The sequence below is a fragment of the Hirsutella rhossiliensis genome, assembly GCF_020360975.1.
Source record: "Hirsutella rhossiliensis strain HR02 chromosome Unknown scaffold00009, whole genome shotgun sequence".
Taxonomy (NCBI): domain Eukaryota; kingdom Fungi; phylum Ascomycota; class Sordariomycetes; order Hypocreales; family Ophiocordycipitaceae; genus Hirsutella; species Hirsutella rhossiliensis.
This window is the reverse complement of record NW_025408675.1, coordinates 1,275,377-1,298,534: the sequence shown is the minus strand read 5'-3', so window position 1 is coordinate 1,298,534 and position 23,158 is coordinate 1,275,377. Positions and strand designations below refer to the sequence as shown.

The 23,158-nt window shown below is 59.3% G+C and overlaps 5 protein-coding genes across 5 annotated transcripts; 3 read left to right on the top strand and 2 right to left on the bottom strand.

Moving 5' to 3' along the window:
• Window positions 1-863: 863 nt before the first annotated feature.
• HRG_08096 (HCP-like protein) lies at window positions 864-2,803 on the top strand (the record flags this gene model as incomplete). The annotated part of the gene is made up of 6 exons (XM_044866567.1): window positions 864-1,525; window positions 1,646-1,859; window positions 1,926-1,959; window positions 2,055-2,113; window positions 2,519-2,583; window positions 2,749-2,803. 6 exons carry the CDS (start codon window positions 864-866, stop codon window positions 2,801-2,803), a joined length of 1,089 nt encoding a protein of 362 aa, XP_044718456.1.
• A 1,599-nt stretch (window positions 2,804-4,402) lies between these two features.
• Window positions 4,403-6,333, bottom strand: HRG_08095 (bZIP transcription factor domain-containing protein; the record flags this gene model as incomplete). The annotated part of the gene is made up of 2 exons (XM_044866566.1): window positions 4,403-5,471; window positions 5,534-6,333. 2 exons carry the CDS (start codon window positions 6,331-6,333, stop codon window positions 4,403-4,405), a joined length of 1,869 nt encoding a protein of 622 aa, XP_044718455.1.
• An 8,421-nt stretch (window positions 6,334-14,754) lies between these two features.
• On the bottom strand, window positions 14,755-16,490 carry HRG_08094 (mob1/phocein family domain-containing protein; the record flags this gene model as incomplete). The annotated part of the gene is made up of 5 exons (XM_044866565.1): window positions 14,755-15,310; window positions 15,365-15,476; window positions 15,534-15,791; window positions 15,858-15,895; window positions 16,468-16,490. The coding sequence occupies 5 exons, from the start codon at window positions 16,488-16,490 to the stop codon at window positions 14,755-14,757; spliced, it is 987 nt and encodes a 328-aa protein (XP_044718454.1).
• Window positions 16,491-17,723: 1,233 nt separating this feature from the next.
• HRG_08093 (leo1-like protein) lies at window positions 17,724-19,029 on the top strand (the record flags this gene model as incomplete). Its single annotated transcript, XM_044866564.1, has 2 exons — window positions 17,724-17,978; window positions 18,034-19,029. The coding sequence occupies 2 exons, from the start codon at window positions 17,724-17,726 to the stop codon at window positions 19,027-19,029; spliced, it is 1,251 nt and encodes a 416-aa protein (XP_044718453.1).
• Window positions 19,030-19,396: 367 nt separating this feature from the next.
• On the top strand, window positions 19,397-21,269 carry HRG_08092 (patatin-like phospholipase domain-containing protein; the record flags this gene model as incomplete). The annotated part of the gene is made up of 4 exons (XM_044866563.1): window positions 19,397-19,456; window positions 19,522-19,652; window positions 19,709-20,516; window positions 20,580-21,269. 4 exons carry the CDS (start codon window positions 19,397-19,399, stop codon window positions 21,267-21,269), a joined length of 1,689 nt encoding a protein of 562 aa, XP_044718452.1.
• Window positions 21,270-23,158: the final 1,889 nt, after the last annotated feature.

Below are 23,158 nucleotides of genomic sequence, written 5' to 3'. Positions count from 1 at the left end.
GACGATACCGTTGAGACAGATGCTGGTCCCTACCACGAGAAGGCGAATGATGTGATGGCTTGTATCTTTGAATGCTGATGGCATGTTGCCGCCATCGGTATTCGTTTGGTACAGACCAAGTATTTCCATTCCATGCCTAGGATGAATGGTGTTTCCCAGACTGATGCCTAACTTTAAAGATCGATCCGCATTTCGACTATGTTAAGATGATTATACCGGAGAAGTCAAGATTCAAATCTGCAGCCGATGATGACTCGTCGGAATTATTAGGCTACGGCTACCTAATTATCCATCGCGGCGAAGTTGCTTGCCCCTCTTTCCTAGTCGAGACAAGCATTGTGGCTCCGTCGGTGGGCACTTTTCATTCCATTGTCGGCATCAATCGTGGCTTCCACGTCCTTTGATCAACCGCCCCTCCCCGCACACTCTGTCTCTCCCTCCGGCTCGAACGATACAACGCCAACAACGGCGAACCCAAGCCTCCCTCCTTTCTTCCCCGCCGACGACGGCTTCGCCTTGTCCGTTGAGCCAGCGGACAAAAAGCATGGCCGCAGAGGTGGCGGCGCCTTTCTGCTCACGACGCCGTGTTGTGCACTGCCGCCCTGACTCAGCCTCCCTCGACAGGAGCCATCATTGGCGCGCGACGACATCCCGACGCGCAACGGCGAGCTGCGAATCCTGTCCCGCCGGGGGGGGATAAATACCCGGCCATTGTCCATAGGGCTCCCTTGACCGTCTTGGGGTGGAGAGGGAAACGCGAAAGGCGGGGAGAAACACTTTGCCTACTACTCGTCCATCTCTCATCCATCTCTCGTCCATCTCTCGTCCATCTCTCGTCCATCTCTCGTCCATCACTCGTCCCAATGGGCCTCGGCGACTTTCTCAAGAAAAGGCAGCAGCTGGGCGAGGGTCCGGCCGAGCAAGAGGCCATGACCAAGCTCAGCGGCCCCGAGTTCACCTTTATACGGTCCGACACGCTGTCGCAGGATATCTTGGAGCCCCCCGGCGACAACCTGCAGCCCGCCACCGCCGCAACGCCCAACAGATCGCCACGACGCAGCCTCGACGTCTTCCGCCCCCGCAGCCCGTCTGTCTCCTCGCAAGCTAGTTGCCAGTCGCCCACCAAGCGGCGCCTCTCCCAGCGCCTGCGCCTCAGCCGCCAGCCCGCGTCGTCGGAAAACGTACCCGACAACCTGCCCACCATTGTCGTCCCCGCCGCCGATGGCCGCGACCGCGACCGTGCCGAGTCACAATGGGAAAGACGGGCGACCATGCTGGCCGGGCAGAACGGCCTGGCGCGCAGTCGGCCGCCGACACCCGTGTCGGCCGAGCCCGCGGCCAACCCAGGCCAAAAGGGGCGCCCATCCCCGGTCTCGTCGCATGTCATTGATCAGGGCATTCAGGAGGCTATTCGCCTCCACGAGGCAGGTCACTTGGAGAAGTCGACGGTTGCCTTTGCCAGGTTGGCCGATCCCGCAGGGGCCAACAACCCGCTGAGCCAGGTCCTATACGGCCTTGCGTTGAGGTGAAACACCCTGGGCCGTGGCCGCGCCGTTTGCCTTGCCAAGCGCCCGTCTCCCTCGCGGGCCAGCTGCGCCGCGGGTCCCGACTGGTCGTACAAGATGCTGACGCACCCGCTCTCCAGGCACGGTTGGGGCTGCGCTCCAGATCCCGAGGCCGCCGTCCGCTACTTGTCGGCAGCAGCGTCCAATGCCGCGGCCATCGAGCAGATGGCGCTCCAGGCCGGCCTCAAGAAGGGAGGCGCCGCCAAGGGAGAGCTGGTCCTGGCCATCTTCGAGCTGGCCAACTGCTTCCGCCACGGATGGGGCATTCCCAAGGATGCCATCGCGGCCAAGCAGGTGAGTCGCACGACGACGGAGCATGGCAGACGGCGTGCTGATGCCGTGGCCCCATGCTATTTTCAGTACTACGAGACTGCCGCCAACCTCGGCGACACAGGTGAGTGGTGCCTGCTGCCAACCCTCCTCTTGTTGCGGGACCGGGCTTCTCTTCCGCTTGGCGAGGGGAATCAAAGGCTGAGCAGTTGGCGCCAGACGCGATGAACGAAGTGGCCTGGTGTTACCTCGAGGGCTTTGGGTGCAAGAAGGACAAGGTAAGCCACCCCCTCTGTCCCTGCTCACCCGCATGATTCGCACACATACATACACACACGCACACGCACACGCACACACACACACACACACACACACACACACACAGCACACTCTCAATAGTTGGAGGCAGTTGAGTAGCGTAGAGTCGCTCTCACCCGGCTGGCCTTGAACGCATCCATCCATCCATCCGCTGCGAGCGTACCATCATGATGGAACCATCCCATGGCAAGCTTTTGCGGGCGTTGCTGCCACCGCGACGGACACGGGGTTGCATCGCCCAAAGTTGGGCATCGACCAGCAACCAGCCAGAACCATGATTATTCTACCCAGAGAGAGCCCTGCCCGCACGCAACACACATCCGTCTCTTTTGTCACATGAGGCTGATGTCATGCTTTCCGCGCAGTTTGCAGCGGCCAGGTACTATCGCCTGGCCGAGAAGGCCGGCAGCAAGACGCTGGGCAATTCTTGGTACGTGGACGTCTCCTTTCCCTCTCACGGGCCCTTGCTATCACTTGTCCCGCCTTTGTTCCCTATTTTCCTTGCCTGTGCTCTGGAGTCCATCGTGAGTCGACGTGGGCGGTGACACTGGATCAAGCTTGGGTCTGCACATGATTGAACTAACTGGGTTGGCAGGATATGGAAAGACAAGTACGATCCGCCGGGCGAGGCCGGCAGCAGCAGGAAATGAAGCGATCTTTGTCGTGAAAGATGGGGTATGGCTTGGGCGTCACCATCTGGATTGGGGGCTCGGTCCAGTCAGCCACGAAGCACCGTCGTCATCTTTCCATCATCCCCAGCGAGGCCGCGGGCCTTGGTTCTATCTCCCCTCTTCCTCGCTCTGCTACTGCATCCAGACTCTGCTTTTCCCCTCTCTTGACCGGCTCTTGCTGCCTCCCGATCGAAGCCAGTCCTGCCCCCCCTCCCCCCAACCCTCTCCATTCCCAGGACCCCGTTTCGAGCTTCTCCTGACCGCCGGGGAAGATGTAAGACAATACAAGATACAAAACGTAAAAATATCTGTTTTTTCTTCCAAAGACGAGGAAAAAACGAAGACCCAGAGTTCAAAGACGTTACATTGGTCTTTCCCCCTCGACATCAGTGGTCCCACCGGCCTGTTTCGGCGCTCCATCGGATCCCGTGAGAGGCTGGCGGTGTGAACCCTCTCCCCGTGTCTCTCCCCTCATGTCTCAGTCGCCCCCGCGCCGTCCGTCGCATCACACCCACTCTCTGCGCCTCCCCTCCCCCTCCCCCATCTCTGCTACAACGTGGCTGCCTGGTATAGCCAAGGACGAGAGGTACGTATAAGCCGACTTGAATTACGGGTACGCGGAGCAATACGGCCGCTACACATATGGCCTGGGAGCTGCGAGCCTCCTCTCCCATGTACTGCGTACAGTAGACAGGAGGTGGGCGCCCACATGGCAGCGTCCGTTTACCACACGGGTGACTGGCGAAACACTCTGGAAGGAAAACCGAGTGTTACTTTTCGTTCATCATTTGACACGACATGGGCTGCTGCCGCCCGCTGCAAGGTAACTAGCTAGCTAGCAGCCCCGGTTTGAGAGCAAAAAAGGAAACGCAAAGGCTCGACTCAAGCCGTAAGCCCGCTTGATGCGGTAAGCTAAAGATCATCCAAGGAAACATGCTCGTCGGCGATTCATGTCTCGTAAGTCCGTCATCCCACCGGTTCCCTCCCATTCTGTAGTCGACAATCGCACCAGGCCCAGTCCCCTGCCTGGAACTCGTCACCACGCCCCTACCGTTCGATCCGAGGCAACGCCTGCCCTCAAGAGATAATCCACCCAAGGTCCTCTCCAAATATACAAGCATGATGGATGGGGCCGCTTCGCAACGTCGGTTGCTCCGCCCGTTCCCCCCATCGGGTTCTCTGCAGTCACCTAATAGCCGGCCGGGAAAACAAATCACATAAACGTAAGCAGAATCGGTCGTAAAGAACATGGCATCGACGAAAATTCAGCAAAGCAAAACTCAAGCTCATGCTCGCTCGCTAGATCCTCAAAAGATGAAGGGAATCCCGCAAGGGAAAGAAAACACGAGTCCGAACCCGGATTCGGGAGGGAGAGGGCGACGTCAAGGATCAAGGCGTTGGGTGCGTGAGCAACTGATCTGAAGAGGATGGGCGGCGTCGACAAAGTAACCGACGCCAAGGTTGCTGGTAAGAAGAAACCGGGTCAGAGAGCGTCAGCGGGGAAAGGAGATTGTCATTAACAGGGGCCGTGAGTATTCGTCATCGTGAGAATGTCGTTCTGTAATCGTTGGTCGTAAGTCATGTTGTTTCACTGCATTGCTGCTCGTTATGTGCATTGCTGCATTCGGCAACCATTTTGGCAAAGTTGCGCACAACTTCGCTGGGGATCTGGTCCCAGAGTAGAGAGCGTGTATACACATCGGCGGCCCCAGTCTGCTTGTTGGCGGCTCGCATCGAGGCGAGCGCCTCGGCCAGATTCCTGCGACCGTGACTGGTGGAGCGCTGGGGCGAGTGTTGAAGAAAGTCTTGGCTGTTGACCCCATTGTATTGAGCCGCCGACAAGGAAAAGATTTGCTCGTTGGTCTGCTCCTCTGTCGGCCGGGTCAACGAATCACCGAGCTCCTCGAGCATCGACGGAGAGACGCCCATGCCGGGCATGGAGCCGCTGGGAGCGGGCTGCGACCAGCTGGTCCCAGAGGGCTGGGGGACAATGGGCTGCATGGTGTGCGACTGCGAGTTGACACCGGCGTCCTTGAGCACGTTGTCGAGCAGAGTGGCAGATGCAGCCCGCATGTCTTCCGAGACTCGCGGAATAGCCGGCGTGGATCGACTGGACATGACAAACGCGCCGACGAGGAACAGCATGAACAACAGTCCACCTTGCGAGGCACCCTTGTCTCCGTCCCCGACGATAGTGGCGTCGTTTTTCTTGACCGAAACAACGGTCATCTGCTGTTTGACTGGAGGAGGATCGACGGCAAAGTCGTTGAGGTAGCCGGAGCCGTCCCAGGCCTCGGTCATGGGCATGTCGCCCATATCGTCGTAGGCCCCGCCAAAGGGGTTGTTCACTTGCGACACGGCAGGGGCCATCGAGCCGCTCTCGAGGCGTTGGACATGCTCAGTGAGGACGCTGACCTTTTTGCGAAGTTCGCCCGTCTCAATGGTGTGAGTTCTGATCATTTCGTCCTTTTCAAGCGTGACGGTTTCGATGTAGTCGGCGTATGATTGCTTCTCGCGCAGGAGCTGATCCATCTTGGCCTTGAGGTCGTTGATCTCTTCTTCCATGTCAGTGACAAGGGTAGTAAAGTGCTTCTTTTCGTCTTCCAGACGTTCAGTGTGCTGCTTCTTCCTCTGCCTCGAGTCCAGGCTGTGGAGGCAGTTGCGTCAGCGTCGAGCTTCGGTGCGGGTAGGGGTGTAAGAAGCACTCACGCTGCCTGACGGTTCCGTAGCAAGCGCTTTTGCTGCTTGAGCTCCTTGACCTCTTGCTCGTCAGTAGACTGGGCGATCAGCTGATCTATGTTGCTGAGGTTGCGCTCGGCAGGGATCTCGAAGCGGGCATTCTTCTTGCGGATTCCGTCGCCTCGTCTCATGTCGTTGTGGGACCTGATGACGGGGCTGCCTGGACGCATCTTCTTGTTGACGGATTGAGAAGCAGCCATCCACTCCTTTGAAGGCGACGTCGGGATGGACTGGTCGCCTTGACCAAGAGGGCCGAAGAGGTTGCCAGGATTGCTGAAGGGCGTCTGGCTCTGCATGTGGCGCTGGAAAATAGAGGTGCCAGAGTCGTATTCTGCCGCGGGGACCTGATCGAAGGTCTGAAAGGGCGTGGCGGTTCCGGAGCCGGAGCCGTGGCCCATGAGCCAGCCGCCGCCCTGCTGCTGGCCGAAGACGTGATGCGGGTTCTGGTCGACACGCATAAAGGGGTTGTTGCTGGTGTTGCTCTGCTGGTCAACAAAGGGGTTGTTGGAAGGCACCGACTGCATGTCGACGGAATGCCAGTCCTCCGTCTTTGGCGAGAAGATGGCACTGTTGACAGCAAAGGACTCTCTGCGACTGTTGGCCATTGGGGGGGAGAGCTCCAGGCCCGAGTCGACGGCGCTGTGGTCGAGGATGGCGTCGTCTAGGACACTCTTGTCCTCGTCTTCGAAGTACTTTTGTTGCGCATGGCTCGTGTCCACTGTCAGATTGGCAGCGCGGTAAAAGGGGAGCCCGGAGAACTGCGAAACCATGGCAGAAGGCGGAAAGCCGTCGAGCGACGAGCTTTTCGCGGAGGAGACGGCCCTGGTAGAGAAGTGCGAGGCCACGGGGCCGTTGCAGTGACAGGCGAAGAGACAACGGCGGTCGAGGTTCTAATTCCGCCGAGAAACGGCGTCGATGTCAGTGGCGGCGATGAGGGCGGGACTCGGATATCAAGAGACGAAGAGGGAAGGGTCGGGTTACGAGTGGCAGTCGTCGAAGACGAGCGGGTCTCGGAGGTGCGCAGGGGCCAAGAGGGGAACAAGACAGAATTTTGGCCCATGGACAGGCTGGGTCAGGGGAGAGGAAGAGGGGAAGAGGGTGCAACTGAGGCTCTGAGGCGGCAGACAAGAAGAAGGCGGTCAGGTGAAGCTAGCGCGGACGCAAAAAACGAGGTTGGATGGCGACGACGAGTGTAGGGCAAGGAACAGGTTTATCTGGATACTGCCGCAGGACCGGGAGACGCGGGACTGAAACAAGGCATTGTGCATGCACTTGGCCGTTGTCAAACGACGTCGAGGGCAAAGAAGAGGCATGATGACCATGGAGTTGGTGCGGGGGGCCGAGGGGAGAAAAGCATGAGGTTCACCCGCTCACCTTGTTTTGGGGTTGCTCGCGCGACATCTCACAAGAGAGGAAGAGAGGGGCGCTTTCGGAGAGAAGCAGTCTTGGATGAGGGAGAGAGATGGGGCGAAACGCAGGGAATTCGACGCGGGCGTTGTCTTTTAGATCAAGGCAAAAGAGGAGCAAGTGGCGAAGACGACGGTGTTGCTGCTGCTGCGGCCGAGAGACGGCGTCGAAGGGCGATGCCGGCAATGGGAGAGAGGAGGGCGAGGAGAGTGTTTATGGATGGGGGACCAAAGGGGGCAAGAGTGGCGGGTAGAAGAGGACGAGGCGGATGCCGAAAGAAGACTGTCTGGAAGAAGAGGAGGGCGAGGAAGAACAAACAAGGCAGGGCGCAGGCTATGAGGGTGGAATAAATGATGCAGAGGCGAATGATGGAGGACGAGGACGAGTAGATAAGAGGGCTAAGAATATACTAGTAGCGGTGCTGAAGCTACCTACTTACTAGTAATTAGTAGTAGTAAGGTTGGGGGACTGGACTTGCATGCCCGGTGGAAGGAGTAGGCGAGGAACCTCGAGGGGACATCTCAGCGCCAGCTACTGTACCTCGCTACTACTCCGGTCCTGAGCCTTAGTGCAGGTAGCTACCGCGCCCCATGCAAGTCTATGCATGTACCTACACGTACCTACACCCACGGGGCGGGCTGGGCAGCTGGCGGATGGCGCCGCCATCCTGTCACTGACTGCTTGGGCGACAAGAGAGACGCCGAGGCAAAGTACCTGGCCTCGCGGGCAGGGGGCCACCACGGCGGTACCCCGCCCCGCCACCCGCGCGCCGGGCGCTACCTCATCCCCCCTCCGCCACGGGCCTGTCCACGATACCCGGCGTCGAGGTCGCCCCCGTCCGCCCGAGTCTACGGGTACCTCTATCCAGCATGGGCCACAGACACAATGGGATGCAACACGGTGATGATGCGCTCGCCCGTCCGATAGCATGAGGACAAGACAAGTACTGTACTGTACTGTACTTTTCGTACATCAACCATCGCTTGTCAGCAGACGAGAAGCACTGCTAACTCGGTGCTAAGCATGGCTCCAGTCAGCACATGGTCCGCACTTGGGCTGCCATCTCCTTCAACAGACAGCCGCCGACCGCTGATGCCCAGGCTCCCCAGGGCCATTCATCGTCCCCTGGTACGTTTTGGTCCCCCACGCCGGGCGGAGCGCATGGGTCATGGGAGGAGGGGGGGATCGCGAGATGCGCCATTGGGCCGGCCAAGGGGGAAAGAAAACAACATGATAGACCCCCGGGAATGTGGGCATGGTCCCAGTCCGCTCAAGGTCCGTCTGTACTGTGCCTTGGGGACTGTGCACTCAGTGCAGCGCAAAGGCAATCATGATGCTCCGTTTCGTACAGACATGCAGCAACGGCCCAGACTTTTCGCCTACATCCGGCATCCGTAGGTTAAGTTGCAATCTACATTACATGGATCTCTACAAGTGCACAAGTCAGGCAGGTGCCGTCCATCTGCGCGTCCATGCACTCGGGTACCGAGCCATCGAGCATCCAGTACATGCAAAGTATCCGGGATGCTTCGGACGCTATATCGAGGCTGAGGAGAGGTGCTAGACCGTTGGGTGCGCTCTGGGTGCGCTCTGGGTGCGCTCAGGGAAAGCCAGCCGCCCAGTCTGGGGAGGTGCCTTTTTAGACAAAGACCTCATCGTCTCGCTGCCCGGGACCCATCGTTACCGAGCCTTGATAATCCCCAGTACTGTACATGTCCCTACTGTCTGCTGCTGCTGCCCTTATCGAGGCGACGAGAGTGCCGCCTCCTCTCCATCCCGATATTCAACACATGTAGCATTCGGAACACATGTCCAGGCGAGCAAGTGGTCAACTCCTCCAAGCCTGCAGTCAATCATCTCATCGCCCGCCGTTGCCGTCACCATCCACCGTTGATCTTCGGCCCTCGGTCCCGTCTCTGCCCGCTGGATGTGTTCAGTAGCTCGCACCAGGGCAGTTCCATTCACCTACAGTACACACATGCTGGGCACGGCACGCGCATATCTTCGCATGTGGCACTGGGGCTCGAAACACAGCATATTCACGGGTCTGTGCCGTCCAATATCCAGGCTTGTGCACAGTGATTGCCCGTACAATCGGCCCCGTCTGTCGATCCATCAGGTGCGCGTCCCCGGACACCTAGCGGCTTCGGACACGAAGTACCGTACACATGCCCTCCCTGCTCCGTTTCTCTTTTATCCTTCAATTCGTTGGCCCGGTTCGCGGCACAGTTGCTCAGTAACACCATGGCGAGACGAGGTCTTGCCTTAGTCACCCTGCCAGAACGAGATGGGTTGCCCGCGTGGCTCGGCACCTCTTTGGGCGCCAGCCATCGAGCTGCGGTGCTGGTGCGAATGGCATCCAATCCCTTGGATCCGTCGTCGAGTGCGCGCGCACGCCCCAGATCTGTGCAACCCCGGTGGCCACCACTCGACACCGGTGGCCTCGTCGGAACCGACCCGCGAGGCCAGTAGCGGCCATCAGAGGGCCGCACGACTGGTCGAGAGCACTGCCCGTTGGCGTCCATGGATGGCGACGAGGGAGGGAGGTGGAGGGCAGGTTGGGCATCAAACGGCCGATACCTAACCTCGCCCACAGGTACTGTGCCGTGCTGCACCCGACACTCCCTGCTAACCCATCATCCGATGACGGCGGGCGCAACTGACTGAGCAAGGGGTGCGGGCCCTCATTTACTCTCTCGGTGCTCCCATGGGCCATCACTTTCGTCACAGGCAACCCCGATGGCCTCGACTCTGGCTCTTGACTGGCCCGTCGTCTGTTGTCCTTCTGCCCTTCTGCCCACCTCGCACCCCATTGCGCGAGACCGTCGGCCCCCAGTTTGGTGCTGTTGCGCCCGCTGAGGTCGTCACAGGAGCATTTCCTCGAGCGTCTATAGGCTGGTATTTTGTGTGACAGGGCGAAGAGGTTGCGCCTTGGGCGATGCATGGCGCCCATCAGGCGGGGAGGAGGGACCTTGGCGAGGTGGCTTGCGACAATGGGCCCACCCCCACCGGATGCCCTTGCCTGTTGAGGGCTGGTCCTCCCGCAACTTCCCTTTTGGCAACATCCGCAGCGGCCGTACCGTCCGAGGTATCGAGCTCCAGGTACTCCGTACCGCGCCCGCAGACCGCCGCCCGAGAGATACATCCGCCACAAGCTCGGCCCTCGAGCACGGAGCGAGCACGGAGAGACGCGTGCTGCGTGCGGTGGGGATGCCAGAAAAGGTACCTCGAAGGCCGCTCCCCCCATTTCCACCGCCAGATGACCAGAGGACTGCATCTCGCCGCGGCACAAAAATACGACGTGATCGTCCGATCAACTCCATGCTCTTTTGCTGCCATCACCCAGACCGCGACGTGCATACAGACAGCTTCTTTTTTGGGTGCCATCCCCTCCGCGTCAGGCCACGAACGAGGAACCCTGCTTCGCTTCCCCAAGCCGGGCAACGTACAGAATAGCGCTCCGTCCCAGACTCAACCCCGATCTTTCCCATCAACCATAGTCTTCACGCCTCGCCATGGCCATGCCTCGTCCAGGCAAACGGGCTACAGGGCCTGCGAGTGTGCTCCTTTGCCCTGGGAACTTCTCCGCTGTTTGGCTAGGCTCGCATGCTGCGACAGCGCCGTGATCCAACCACGACACGACCCTCGATATCAGCAGCTCCACCACGCACCATGGCCGCATATCCAGCGGCCATGGCGTCCCTTCCCGCGAGCCTCTCAACTTTCGATGCTCCCTTCCAAGTCGGTGTGTTTCTCCCCCATGCTCTCGTCATTCCTCACGTTAGGCACCGAAGCTAATGGTGCCCTTTGCAGTCCTCAGCTCCTTTCTCTGAACACCGCCGACTTGGCTCACTGGACGGCCTTGTACATGTCTACATGCTGACCCCGTTCGGATGCCCTCCCACCGTCGTATTTGAGTACGCGTGTGCACAGAGCCAGCGACGCCGTCGACGTCTTGTTCGGCGGAACGAGCGCATTGCGTGTGCTGCTGCCTCCCCTGTCGGCCAGTCCAATAGGGGCTGCGAGCTATGGAAACGCCTCCCATCGACCCGCGCCGCAATGGACCCGTCTCGCCCTCTTGCGCCTCCTTCTTTGTCGTCCAGTCCTTTGTCACAAGTGCCCCGTACGTACGGCCTGCTTTTCAGATCAAGCCACCAGATTCCCTCCCTTCTCTTCGCATGTGGTGTCTCGAACGGCCCAACCAAGGTCGTCTTGACTAGTGGTCCTTGCCATGTGGCCACTGGGTATCATCCATTCGACCTATGATGGAGGTGAGACGCCAGTCCTCGACCGTTTGCGAGCAAGGATTGAGCCTGAGGCGCGCTGACTCCAGTCTGTCAATGTCAATATTGCTTGCCTCCAAAGGAAGAAACATGGCTATCGCAAACGGTTGACTTCCAAGACTTTCTCAGGCCACCGACTCACACCATTGCTGCGGGCGTGGAAGCGCACCGAGTACTGGCAGGCGCCGCCGATTGCTGGCCAAGAGACGTCTTACTTGTACAGGTACTCCGAGATACTCGGCCCCAGATTGTCTCTGTCTTGGCCGCAGTCTTCGGTAGCCCGAACCGGAATTGTGCAGCGGTAGGATCGCTGCCGAATGCTTGATGGCGCTTCTCGAGATTCATAATGGGAAGCCGTTTGGAAAGTCTGGCATTGGCTTCGATGCTCGGTCGAGGCAGCTAGTTGACCAAAGACTCTGCAGTCTGCGGTTTTCTTAAACGGCCCGGTCGTGTTCTTTGCCGCCCAGCTCTATCCTTGTCATTTGGATTGCAAGGGTCCCGGTACCCTTTTGCCGCCGAGTAAATAAACCTATTTCCGTGCTTGAATACCGATTTTGTTCCAAAGACTGATGCTTCTCGATGCGCTGTTTCGCCAATGACACAGGATACGCCGGGACGGGAAGCGGCGAGAGCGACAAGAGGCTCGGAAGCTCCGCGTTGATGATGTTAGCGGCTTACGCACCGGTTAATGCCTCGAGACCCTGTGTGCAGCGGCCACCATCACCCCGATAGTCTCCCCGTGAGACGCAGTCTGCCACCGGCATTTCCTCTTTGGATGGCAACTGAAGGCCCGACGACGTGACTCATCGCAGACCGGGGCTATCCTTCCGTCGTCCCCAAGACTGGCGGCCCAGCAGCGTGGAGCGGCATCTCACTGGCCGCGGCACCGGCTGCTATGGTCCTAGGGGGCGTGCCAATGATAGTCGTGGACTTCGCGCTTGCCAGGGTATATTCGGTCAGGCGGGCTCCTGCGACTCGGGCGTAAGAGAACAGACCACTGGCGCAACTGGATTTGAGCCACAAGGAATGGTCTCGAGCGCGGCATCCAGGGGCTTACACAAGGCTCTCAAGCCAAGAGTCGCTGCTCGCGACAGTAGTGCTCATGCTACATTGACATTGTGCTGCCGTCGATGGCCACGCAGTGATTAGCCAGCCGTTGATGCCTAACACCGTCCTTGCGAGACGAACCAGAGAATTGGCGACCACAACGTCATTGGCTTTACCCTGGTACGAGCCGTCTGTCCAACAACAGGGACTGTGAATATTCTCCGGATGCCAGCAATTCTTCCTGGCTCCCTGTGTGACCTGGGAGGTCGTGTGATGCGAGTTGGGACGTCCTTCTGCAAAGCCGATGAACAAACCATCGCCGTTCAAGAAAAGACTCGACGAGCTGCGCTCCTGAAACAGAGCTGCCTTGACTCCAGCTCGATTCTGCCCTCTGCATTACCAGGCGAGCGAGGGGGGTCATGCGTTGCACAGCGAGGCAAGGTAGCCTATGGAGTGGCCCATTCGTTGGACAAGAGACGCCATCCAGGGGTTCCATGGGAAACATCCCACGTATCGCAGTGCAAGCACGGGGGAAGGGGGCGAAATCGATCCCCGTCGCTTGGTACGGGCGTGCTTCCGGGAACCCGAGCTCGGTGAACGGCAAGCGTGCCCCGGCGCTGACAAGCCGTTGAGGTCATATGATGCTGCCTGCTCGTTGGGCTGCTGCTGGGCTGGAACTGAGAATTGTCCCAGCCCAACCGTGAGCTGCAGGTTGGAAGCAACAGCCACGAGCAGCCACCGAGATCTGGTTTGCCGTTCCGCTGATTTGATACGGTCCTGGTGTCTTGGACTCGACTCGAGCTCACTGGATCGTCGAACCGGTCTGGTGTCTGGGTTCCTCTTGTGAGCGGTTGGTCGAGCGTTCGCCAGTTGAACCTGCTCACTTCCCCTCCTCTCGAGTGACGCTAGCCCACAGGGTTTGCAGGCTATTGCGGTGTTGGCCTCTAGCGACGCTCGACGATCCGTCTCCAGTACGGGTCTATCCCTCTCTGTCGTTATTACGACGGGCAGTCATGGCGGCTTGCGATGTGCCCGTCTTCGCTCACGGTCATGGATTCTCTCCCATCAAGCTTTGGCACCCATCTCGCGTCGCCTTCGTTCACTCTCGTGCCTCGACCCTGGTAACCCGGCCACATCCTCTTTCCTTTGTCTCGTCGCCACCCGTCGACATGCACCGAGCTCTCTTGTCGGAGCAGACGGCCGCAGGGTCCTGCGAATATCGCCTGTGCGCATTTCTCTACTTTATGACGGGGTCAGCGACTCGCTTGCAGGGCCTCGCGTCGTTTTCCTGTCCTCGTCGTGGTAGAAATGGCAGCTGAAGCGAGCTCGAGAGAGTGTAGGACAGGGTTCGTGCGGGTAGGGGAGTAGAAGACCAAAACTCCTTTGGGGGCTTTACTTTGGCTCTCTCTCTACCTCCCTCTTGGATTCGACACAGATACACGGCAGATGTGATTTGTCCTCCCTTTTACTTCCACACACCATCGAGTTGGGTGAAATGAGGTCTTGAGAAGGAGAAGAATGCGAGACGTGGCATTATTGAGTTGGCATATTGTCCTGATCCGAAACCAGCCTTTCTAGAGCAGGCAAGTCTCCCCTTTTCCCATCCCCAACGGACCGTCATCTTGCATCCCTCCTTTTGCCATGATCCGTGGCTTCCAGTGCCCTTAGTCACTGATCGTCTCTCCCGCTGGCCTCCGGCGCCCCGTCTACGCCCACACTTGCCATCACTCCGGCCGGACCCGCTACCCGTGCGCTTTCGCGCCGCCGGCAGAGGGCCTACTCATCTCCGAGCCGGCGCACCCCCTGCGCCGAGGGGCGAGGGAGGCCAAGGGGAGGAGGGACATGGTGGTGAGTGGCCAACGTCGGCTCTGGGGGCCATCACAGTGTCCGCGTCTGTCATACAAGCCCGTTTGAGGCCCGGGTCAAGGCATTGAGGGGCATTGAGAGGAAGCTGCACTGCATGTAGACTCAGGGCTGTTCACGGTGCACGCGAGCGAGCCCGTTATCGTCGAGTACGACATCAGCAAGGCGGCCGCGGTACACGGCAAAGAACGAAGTGGTCAAGGCAATGATGCTCCATGTTGGGTGACGAGTACCTCGTCATAGGCCGCACACCGGTGCCGGCAGTTTCAATTCATTCATCATCCTGTTGCAGTTTCTGCCGACAGATTGTCTAAAGCCCGGTCTAGTTACCTTCATCCAGTGCGTCCGCCTCCGTTCTCCAGAGCTGCGGCGCTCGTGACGACTGCGGTCATGTAGCCATACCGAGGGCCACACCATCTCTTTGAAACTCCTTTGCGTATTCGTAAATGTCTTCTCTCTTGGAACCCGAGAATGATGTCGAAACAGATAACTACCTTCTATCCATCAGGCCGGCTCGCGGACACCCCCCGAACTCCACGGTCGTGGCAGTTGTTTGTGTCTTGGAATAAAAAAAGTACTTGGTTTTACTCATTACCGCGTCTCCGACTGGATGCCAGCCAGCTCCAAGAGGCGTTCACCGGCGCGGAGATTGGCGTACTCGTAGGCCTTTGACTCTGGAGGAAAGGTGCCGTTTGCCGCCCATATGTCGAGGAGCGGTTGCATTGGCTCGAGCTCTTGCGGCCTCAGCATGTCGAGGGCAGTGGCCGTCAGAATGAAGTGAGAGAAGCAACTGTTGAGCTGCTTCTCGAGGTTGAGGTGGTAGAAGGGGTCGGTGAAGTGGGCCCAGTAGAGGTGAGCGTAGACGCGGAACATCTGGCGAAAGATCAATTGGCAGACTTCACCAAACTTTTCCGGGAAGCCGGATCGCTTTCCCATCCACTCGGGCTCTCCCGGGCTGGAGAGCTGCGCCAGGGGCGTGGTGGTTATTGCGGGGTTGTGGGCGTAAGAGACGGCCGATGCATCGGTTGGGAAGATGTTGGTGTCATCGATTTTGCCCGAGATCCATCGCTGCATCAACGTCATGTACTCGTGGGCGGGCAGTTCCACCGGTTCGCGCTGGCGATTGAGCCAGGTGAAGGAGTGGTTCCTTGAAGAGGTGTAAGCGGTGGGGGATCAGGCCGGGTCGAGTCGGTATACTCACGATCCGGCGGACATGCGCGGGCAGGTCGACGAGTTGCAGATTGTCGTTCCGTCGTCTTCCTTTTCGTGCACAACGCGAACAAAGTTCCACAAGTTGCGGTAGTGCTCGACGACTAGATCCGGAGCGTCAGAAGCGGGGAAAGACGGAAGGCGGGCGAAGAGGGGCTTACTCTGGTGGGCGATCCACTCGCCCTGCTCTACCGTCTTGGGCCGGGCGCTGAGAGTCATGAAGTTGCCTCTGACAATGTGCTTGGTGTAGTGGCCATTGACCCAGAGGGGAAGGGGCCGAGGCAGGTGGTACGAGCTGATGATGTCGTCGCCGCTGGCAATGGCGCCGCTGGATTCGTCCATGCCGATGGTCTGGGCGAGCGACGGAGAGTTTGGCAGGGGTGGGACTTTGGGAGCGAGGTTTGTGCCGGGTTGGTTTGCTTGAGGGAGGTTGTCAGGGAGAGCTGCTTGGCCTGCAGTCGAGGAGGAAGGGCTCTTTAGCTGACCAGGCGGTTTGTTAGAGCCACCTCGAAAACGAGCGTTGCTAACAAGGTTGGTATGTCAGTTCACTAAGCCACTGGTCGCGAGCATGTTGCAAGTCAAAGGGGCAGGGCGAGGGCGAGGGCGACCAGTGTAACAGACGACGGGTAAATTTGCCGCCAATTGGACCGTGTCGTTGGAGGGAGCTCGAAACAGCAAGTAGCATTCACTCAACACGGTACTGCCGAGTGGATGCGCCGATGCAAAAGCCGAAGATGCCGGGAGTATAGATGCCGACAGAAGCCAATGTGGGTGCAGCGGCTTGCGCTAGGGCAGTGACGCCATGCTCGGGCGGGATCTCGAGTCTCGAGGGTTCTTCTGACTATGCATGGACCGGACGGTTGAAGCGCCGAGGAGACGGTTGTTCGGTTGGCAGCCATTGCGTGGAGATGGCCACAGGCGGACACTTGCCCCTCCCTCAATTAGACTCACCGCTGGGTGATTCAATCAAAATTGAGACCCCTCCCTCCACCCAGCTCTCACGTGCGATGCCGCACAACGAGGTGGGATTCCGGGGCTCGACGGCGGCCGGAGACAAAAATAGCAGACAATGGAGAGGTGTTGGGAGCGACTCACATTCCCGAAAAGAGATTGGACATGGTGGACGGCAAAGGCGTAGGCGGAGCGGGTGGCGGCGCAGCCACAGAGAAAGCGAGGCAACGAGGAGAGAGGAGAGAGGAGAGAGGGGGGAGCGACGTGACAGAGGCTGCCGCAGGGCTCGGTTGCCAAAAGTCTGTCGCCGCCGTCGGGGAAGAAAGAGGTCGAGATTTTGTGGACGAGAGCCGATGCTGAATCGAGTGCAGTCGAAGGAAAGCGGAGTTGTCGTCGAGGAAGAAAGGGGGGGAGGAGGAGGCGAAGACTAAGAGCATGTACAAGTACACGGGTGGAGGTACCTGCGGGTGGACGCCTGAGCACGCGGAAGGGAGAAAGGGAGAAAAGATGTGGGAGAAGCCAGCAGGCGGGGCAAAGTTCACGTGTTACTGACGGTCTGGGGAAAGCTGAGCTGTCGCAAGCGCTGAGGATGACGATTGACGCCTGGGATTCGAGTTGCCAAAAGTGACCGATAGAAGGCACCTGAGGCAAACACGTAGTGGCACCCCAGTGGCCGATACCTCGCGGCGCGCTAGCCGGGAACCTGTCGAACTGCTCTGCTACGGGTGGGCGCCGTAGGTATCTGGCTTACTAGCTTGGTCTCGGTGCGGAGTACGGATACCTGTCACGGGTGTCTTGCACTGGCTGCACGATGCCGAGACCAGCCTGTTTATGGGCAGCACTGGATGTCCAACAAATCAAATCAATCCGGAATATCTAGATAGAAGTCGAGGGATTACTGGCTTCATTTTTTTGCCGAACCACAACGCGTGTCTGGTACGTTGATGTTGAGATCTGAGCTCTCGGCGACACCATGGGGCCAGCTCTCGCCGATTGTTTAGTAATCCGGACAGGCAGTCCGAAATCAAGTAACTAACTTAACCCAGTATCCGTATTCGTACTGTACATATGATCTCTCTCCAAGTGTATCGTCTTCTAGGTACCAAGTACCCACAGACACCTGGAACTGATGCCCCGGTGCCTTTCTTTCCAAGACATCACGCAGCCAGAAAGAGATGGCGTCGGCCTCCTCGAGCTGCACGAAGCGACGACCACGAAACGACGACCATATCGACGAGGCACTCTGCCACGCTCGCAGCGCCTAGCCAGAGGCAAGATCCTGACTCGGCTTTAGCCAACCGCCGCCGCGCAGTGCTGCACATTGCGACGCCCGGCCCAGCATCGTTCGCAGTCATTCTTCACCGCGAGAACTTCCAACACTAAACGCCAACACATACGCCATGTCTGACTCCGAGGATCCCCTCGATGCCGTCGACGAGGGCGGAGAGGATCTCTTTGGTGACGAGGGCGACGACGAGGCGGCGTCTCCTGCCGCGCGCGTCTTGACCGATGATGATCTTGCTTCGGATCCTGATGAGGACCCGGACGCACGGCATCGCGACTATGACGATGCTCTGCCGCAAGAGACGCGGGACAAGGTCGTCATTGAGCAGCCCACCTACCGCCATCGGGTCCCGAAGCCCAGAGACGGCATGGTAAGCCATTACGATGCCGGCCGTTTAGCCGTGGACAATGCTAACTGACCGCAAGCTCCGGCTACTGCGCGTGCCCAAGTTCATCAAGTTTATGCCCGAAGTCTACGAACCAGACCTTTTCGAGCCTTCCGAGTTCGACCTGGCCAACGCCAAAGCTGAGCAGCCAAGATGCGTCGCGCGCGTTCAACGTGATTCCAGCACGGGCATACTTAGGAGTAACACCAACGTCTACCGCTGGAGCGATGGCTCCGTCACCATCTCCGTCGGAGGAGAGCACTACGAGATTCAGAAGAAGCTGCTGGCATCCGGGCCAGACAAGCCGTACAACGAGCTCCACGACGGTCACTGCTACGCCGCGGCAGCGGAGCTTGGTAGCAACATGCTCATGACGGTCGGTCACCTGAAGGAGCAGTACAACGTCAAGCCAAACAAGGCCGTTGGCGATGACGCCCTGACTCTCTTTGCGGAGCGCATGGCCCAGGCCAGCCAAGCGATGAAAGGAGAGGACATGATTGTGCGAACGACGAGAGATCCCGAGCTGCAGAAGAGACAGGCCGAACTGGCCGAAAAGGAGAGAATGAAGGCCCAGCGGCGGCGTGAGAATGCCGCAGCCAAGATGGACGGCGGCCTCGGACGCTCTGGTCGCGGGGGCCTGTCCATTGGGGACCTCGAGGGCGAGCGGCGCGGGGTCGGAGCCGGACGCAAGAGGGGAGCGCCAGGCTCGACGAAGCCTAAGCGGCGGCGGCCCGAGTACGACTCGGACGATGATCTGCCGCAGGGAGTGGGCCGGCACGAGGACTACGACATGGACGACGGCTTCCTCGTGGCAAGTGAAGACGAGGAAATGGAGAGCGGCGCCGATGGAGACGAGGAGGAAGAGGAAGAGCTGCTCGGCTTCGCCAAGGACGGCGGTCGCCGGTCCAAGAGGCAGAGGACGACGGAGGCCGAGGGAGACGAGGATGCAGAGGGTGACGAGGTGGAGCTCGCGGGCGACACGGCCGGTCGGGCCAGGAGGCGAAACGTGGTTGACGACGAAGACGAGGAAGAATGAAGTTGAGACTTGAGTGGGTGCGACAGGGGGGCATCTTGATTTGCCATAGCATCTCTTGTCCATCTGTCCTGCAAAAGTTGACAAGTTTTTACACTTGCCGCCCGCATCCGCATATGGCTGCGTGCCATCACATGCCTGACTGACTCAGCCGTGGCGCGAACCTCGCCCTCGCTCAACAAGCTTAAACACCTTCTAAACTGGCCCTAGTGCGCCACTCCACCGAGCCTCCAAAGATATTATCTAGCATGAGCCTGTGCAGACGGTCGATCGTCGACGGCTCCGGGAAATGCGCCCGACTGCCAGGCTGACCTAATTCACCCACCTGTCCGCTGGCCCCATCCGATGAGGCAGCTCTTCCTCGGCAATCATGGGGGCCGTGCTAGCCGTCTGGAGGGTCTTTGTCGACGTCGTCGCCTTCTGGCAAAAGGCAAGCTTTGCTCCCCTTGTCCCCGGGCTCTGCATGTAGCTTCGCCCTCCTGACCGCCGATGCAGAAGCTCGTTAGCTGGTACCGCCGCAAGAACCCGGTCGAGCTATGGCTGGATCTGCTGCGCAACGCCGAGACGTTCGAGGAGTGGGAGGAGGCTGCCCTTCACCTGGACAGCCTCCTGGGACTCGATCTATGGTATGGCCTGCCCCTCTGCCGACCACGCCGCCGTTCATCTAACTGTCAGTCTGCAGGAGAAACAATCCGACGTCCCGATACTACGACTGGAGGCTCATCACGGACCGGCTCAACTCCCTCGTCATAGCTAGGGAGGAGTACAACTTCCAGCTGCTCGTCAACCTCCTCCGCTCCGGCCTCGTGCGAAGCTTCGGCAACATCACCGTCCCCAAGCTCTACAATCGATCCTTTTCCGGCACCAAGTACCTGATTGACGAGTACATCACGCAGGTGGCCGAGGCCGTCGAGGACATCAGCACGCTGCCCACGGCCTTTAGCACGGGCTTCCACGGCGGGGCGGTCGCGCTGACGAACCAGACCAAGCTGGACTTTATCCATGACACGAGACAGGCTTTTGGCCGTAGCACGCTGGTCCTCCAGGGCGGCGCCATCTTCGGCCTGTGCCATCTCGGCGTCGTCAAGGCCCTGTTCCTCCGGGGCCTGCTCCCGCGCATCATCACGGGCATCGCAACCGGGGCCCTGATCGCGGCGCTGGTGGCCATCCACACCGAGGACGAGTTGCCCAATATCCTCGAGGCCGACGGCATCGACCTGACGGCATTTACCGGCAAGGCCAAGGTGGAATCGCGGGAGCAGACGTTTCGCTCGAGGTGGGATACGCTGATGCGCCGGATCCGCCGCTTTTCTCGCGACGGGTACTTTCTGGACGTGACGGTGCTCGAGGCCTGCGTGCGGGCCAACGTGGGTGACTTGACGTTTGAGGAGGCCTACAACCGCAGCAAACGGATCCTCAACATCACGGTCGCGACCGAGGGCCAGGGCGGCGTGCCGACGCTGCTCAACTACATCACAGCGCCCAACGTGGTACGTCGACGCCGGAGCCGCGCCTGGCGGGGGTATGTGCTGATGCGGCTGCTTCCGTTCTAGCTAATCTGGACGGCTGCCATTGCGTCCAACGCGTCGTCGCCGTCGCTATACGGCCGGCGCAAGGTCATGATTCTGTGCAAGGACGCTGGCGGCAACATTGTCCCGTGGGCACCGGCCAATACCATCGACTTCCGGCACTGGACGCACGCGTCTTACTCGGATCGCGACTCGCCGCTGCGACGGATATCGGAGCTCTTCAACGTCAACCACTTCATCGTCAGCCAGGCGCGGCCGTATCTGATACCTTTCCTGCAGTCGGACATGCACGGGCCGTCGCTGGTGGAAGCGCGCAGCAGGACGACGCAGCTGTCGGCGTTTTTCGTGCGCATGGTCGGGGTTGAGGTCCGGCACCGGCTCCGACAGCTGGACACGCTGCGGCTGCTGCCGTCGAGCATCCGGCGGTTCCTGGTGGACGAGCAGGTGCCGGCGGCGTCGATGGCGCTGGTGCCCGAGGTGACGGCGGGCGACTTTGTGCGGCTGCTGGAGACGCCGACGCGCGAGACGCTCGACTACTGGATCCTCAAGGGCGAGAGGAGCGTGTGGCCGGCCGTGGCGGCGCTGCGGATCCGGTGCGCGGTGGAGAATGAGCTGGACCGGTCGTACCAGGCGGTGCGGAAGCTCAAGGCAGGGGATCTGAGGAGGAAGGGGAGCATAGCGGCGGCGAATGACCAGGATGGCAAGACCACGTAGCTCGGGGACGGCTCGAAATGCCATCAGGCGGCCATGCTTACTACCGGGATGCCGGTGCATCAATCAGTCTCTGGCAACACCATGCGTGGCAACCGGGGCTCTGAGACGCGCACATTGCCCATCATGTTCCTTCTTCCATCTTATTCCTTCCATCTCTTTCCACCAGCTATGCAGAGGCAACGAGCAGGTGCAGCGGTGTGTCCAGGGGGCAGTCTGTACAAAGGCACCCGCTGAAGGGTGATAATGGCTTATCTTCAACGTAGTCGACGTTCTGATATGGGCACATGAAGCGCGCAATACCAAGCCGGCGCATGTCCCGTTCGACCTGAGAAACATGCACCCCGAGAAGATGGCATCGATGGTCTCCGTTGGACGTGTCATGGTGTGAAGAGGACAGAGGAGGCGCCTGGCATGACGTCGTGGCTTTTGAACTGCTCGGGCAACATGTCGTACATGTTGAAGATGGTTACATGGATGATGAGAGAAGAGCAAAGGGAGGCTCGACCAGGACGGTGATCAGTGGTCTTGGCACGGGAAAGCAGTGGCTTAATGTGCGGATACAAGGGGTGGTTTCTGTACTGTGTCGCGGTCAGAGGCGCCATTGTAATCTATTATGTAGAGTTCTGGTTCAACACTCAACAGCATCCAAGGCATCAGAGAGACGCGCGTTAAAGCGGCTCCCTTGCTCTCTCACCAGCCGGCGACTCTGGACATGGGCCGCGCACCTTGTATCACGAAAAGACTCGACGGGTGAGCTGCGGCCGGCTCCATCCGTACGTGCCTGTGTCGCACAGCTCATGGCCAACGACGGAGAGCAAGGACAGCGACTCCTCCGCTAGATGCATATGCATGCAGCGTGAAGTACAGTACATGCACTGCAACTACTGTACGAATACAGTCGGTTGGTTCGTGGCACAAGACTGCATGGGCAAAAAGGAGGGTGGCGATCCCAGGTCCATGGTAAGCAGCCGCAAAACCGCCACGGGGCGACGCTGCATATCGATGCCGCCTCCTTTTCTCTCGGGGACCAAACCATGACCCTGCGCCAAGACCCAGCGACCGTTGACGAGGTTGCCCGCGCTTTAAGCCAATCTCAACGTCCCGTCTGAGAAACACCGAGGCGGCTAGCCCACCATGTCCAGGGTAGCCGTTTGCTTTGCAGGCCCTGCTTCCTCAACGAGTCGGGCTAGTCGCCGTGTCCACCCATAAACATTGGAATAGAACCAAAAAAAGGAAGAACGGGGTAAAAAACATACAGCAGCCGGTGTTCGCTGGTCGTCACCGACCCAACTACTAATCTGCCTCTTGCGGGCTTGACGAGTCGAGATCTAACGGGATCGAGTACATTACCGCAGATGTGGCCGTATGTGCTCGTTAAGATTGTAGTAAGGACTATAGCTGCTGTCATTGGTGGCAGGAGAGCATCAACGGATATTGCCGAAGAGTCGAATCCCCGTTTGGCCTTGAGAAGTTGAGACACGACAGGGACTCCAAGTCGGGGGTCAAAAGCCGAAGATTTAGATGTCCAGTCTGTTGCTTTGCGCCAGGTCATACGGAAAGGACAATGCCAGGCCTACTACGTAGATAAGAGAGACCCAAACATGTGATACTTGCTGACCCTCTGCGCCTTCATCTCTACTCCGTACCTGGTGCACATAATCGATTCCAAGCTCAAGAAAAGCCAGGGACGCGCTGTGCCGCTTCCCCGTGCCGGGTGTATGTACTTCCTCGGAGTTGCTGGTACGAATAGTCGGCGACCAAGTTTAGAGGCGCCGCGGATGGCGCTGGCCTAGTTCTAATCACGCTGCGGGGGGGAGCACACAGGCTGTTACACTCCGCAGCCCAAGAGGCCGAGTGAAGGCGTATGCATGTGTCCGAACGGAGCACCG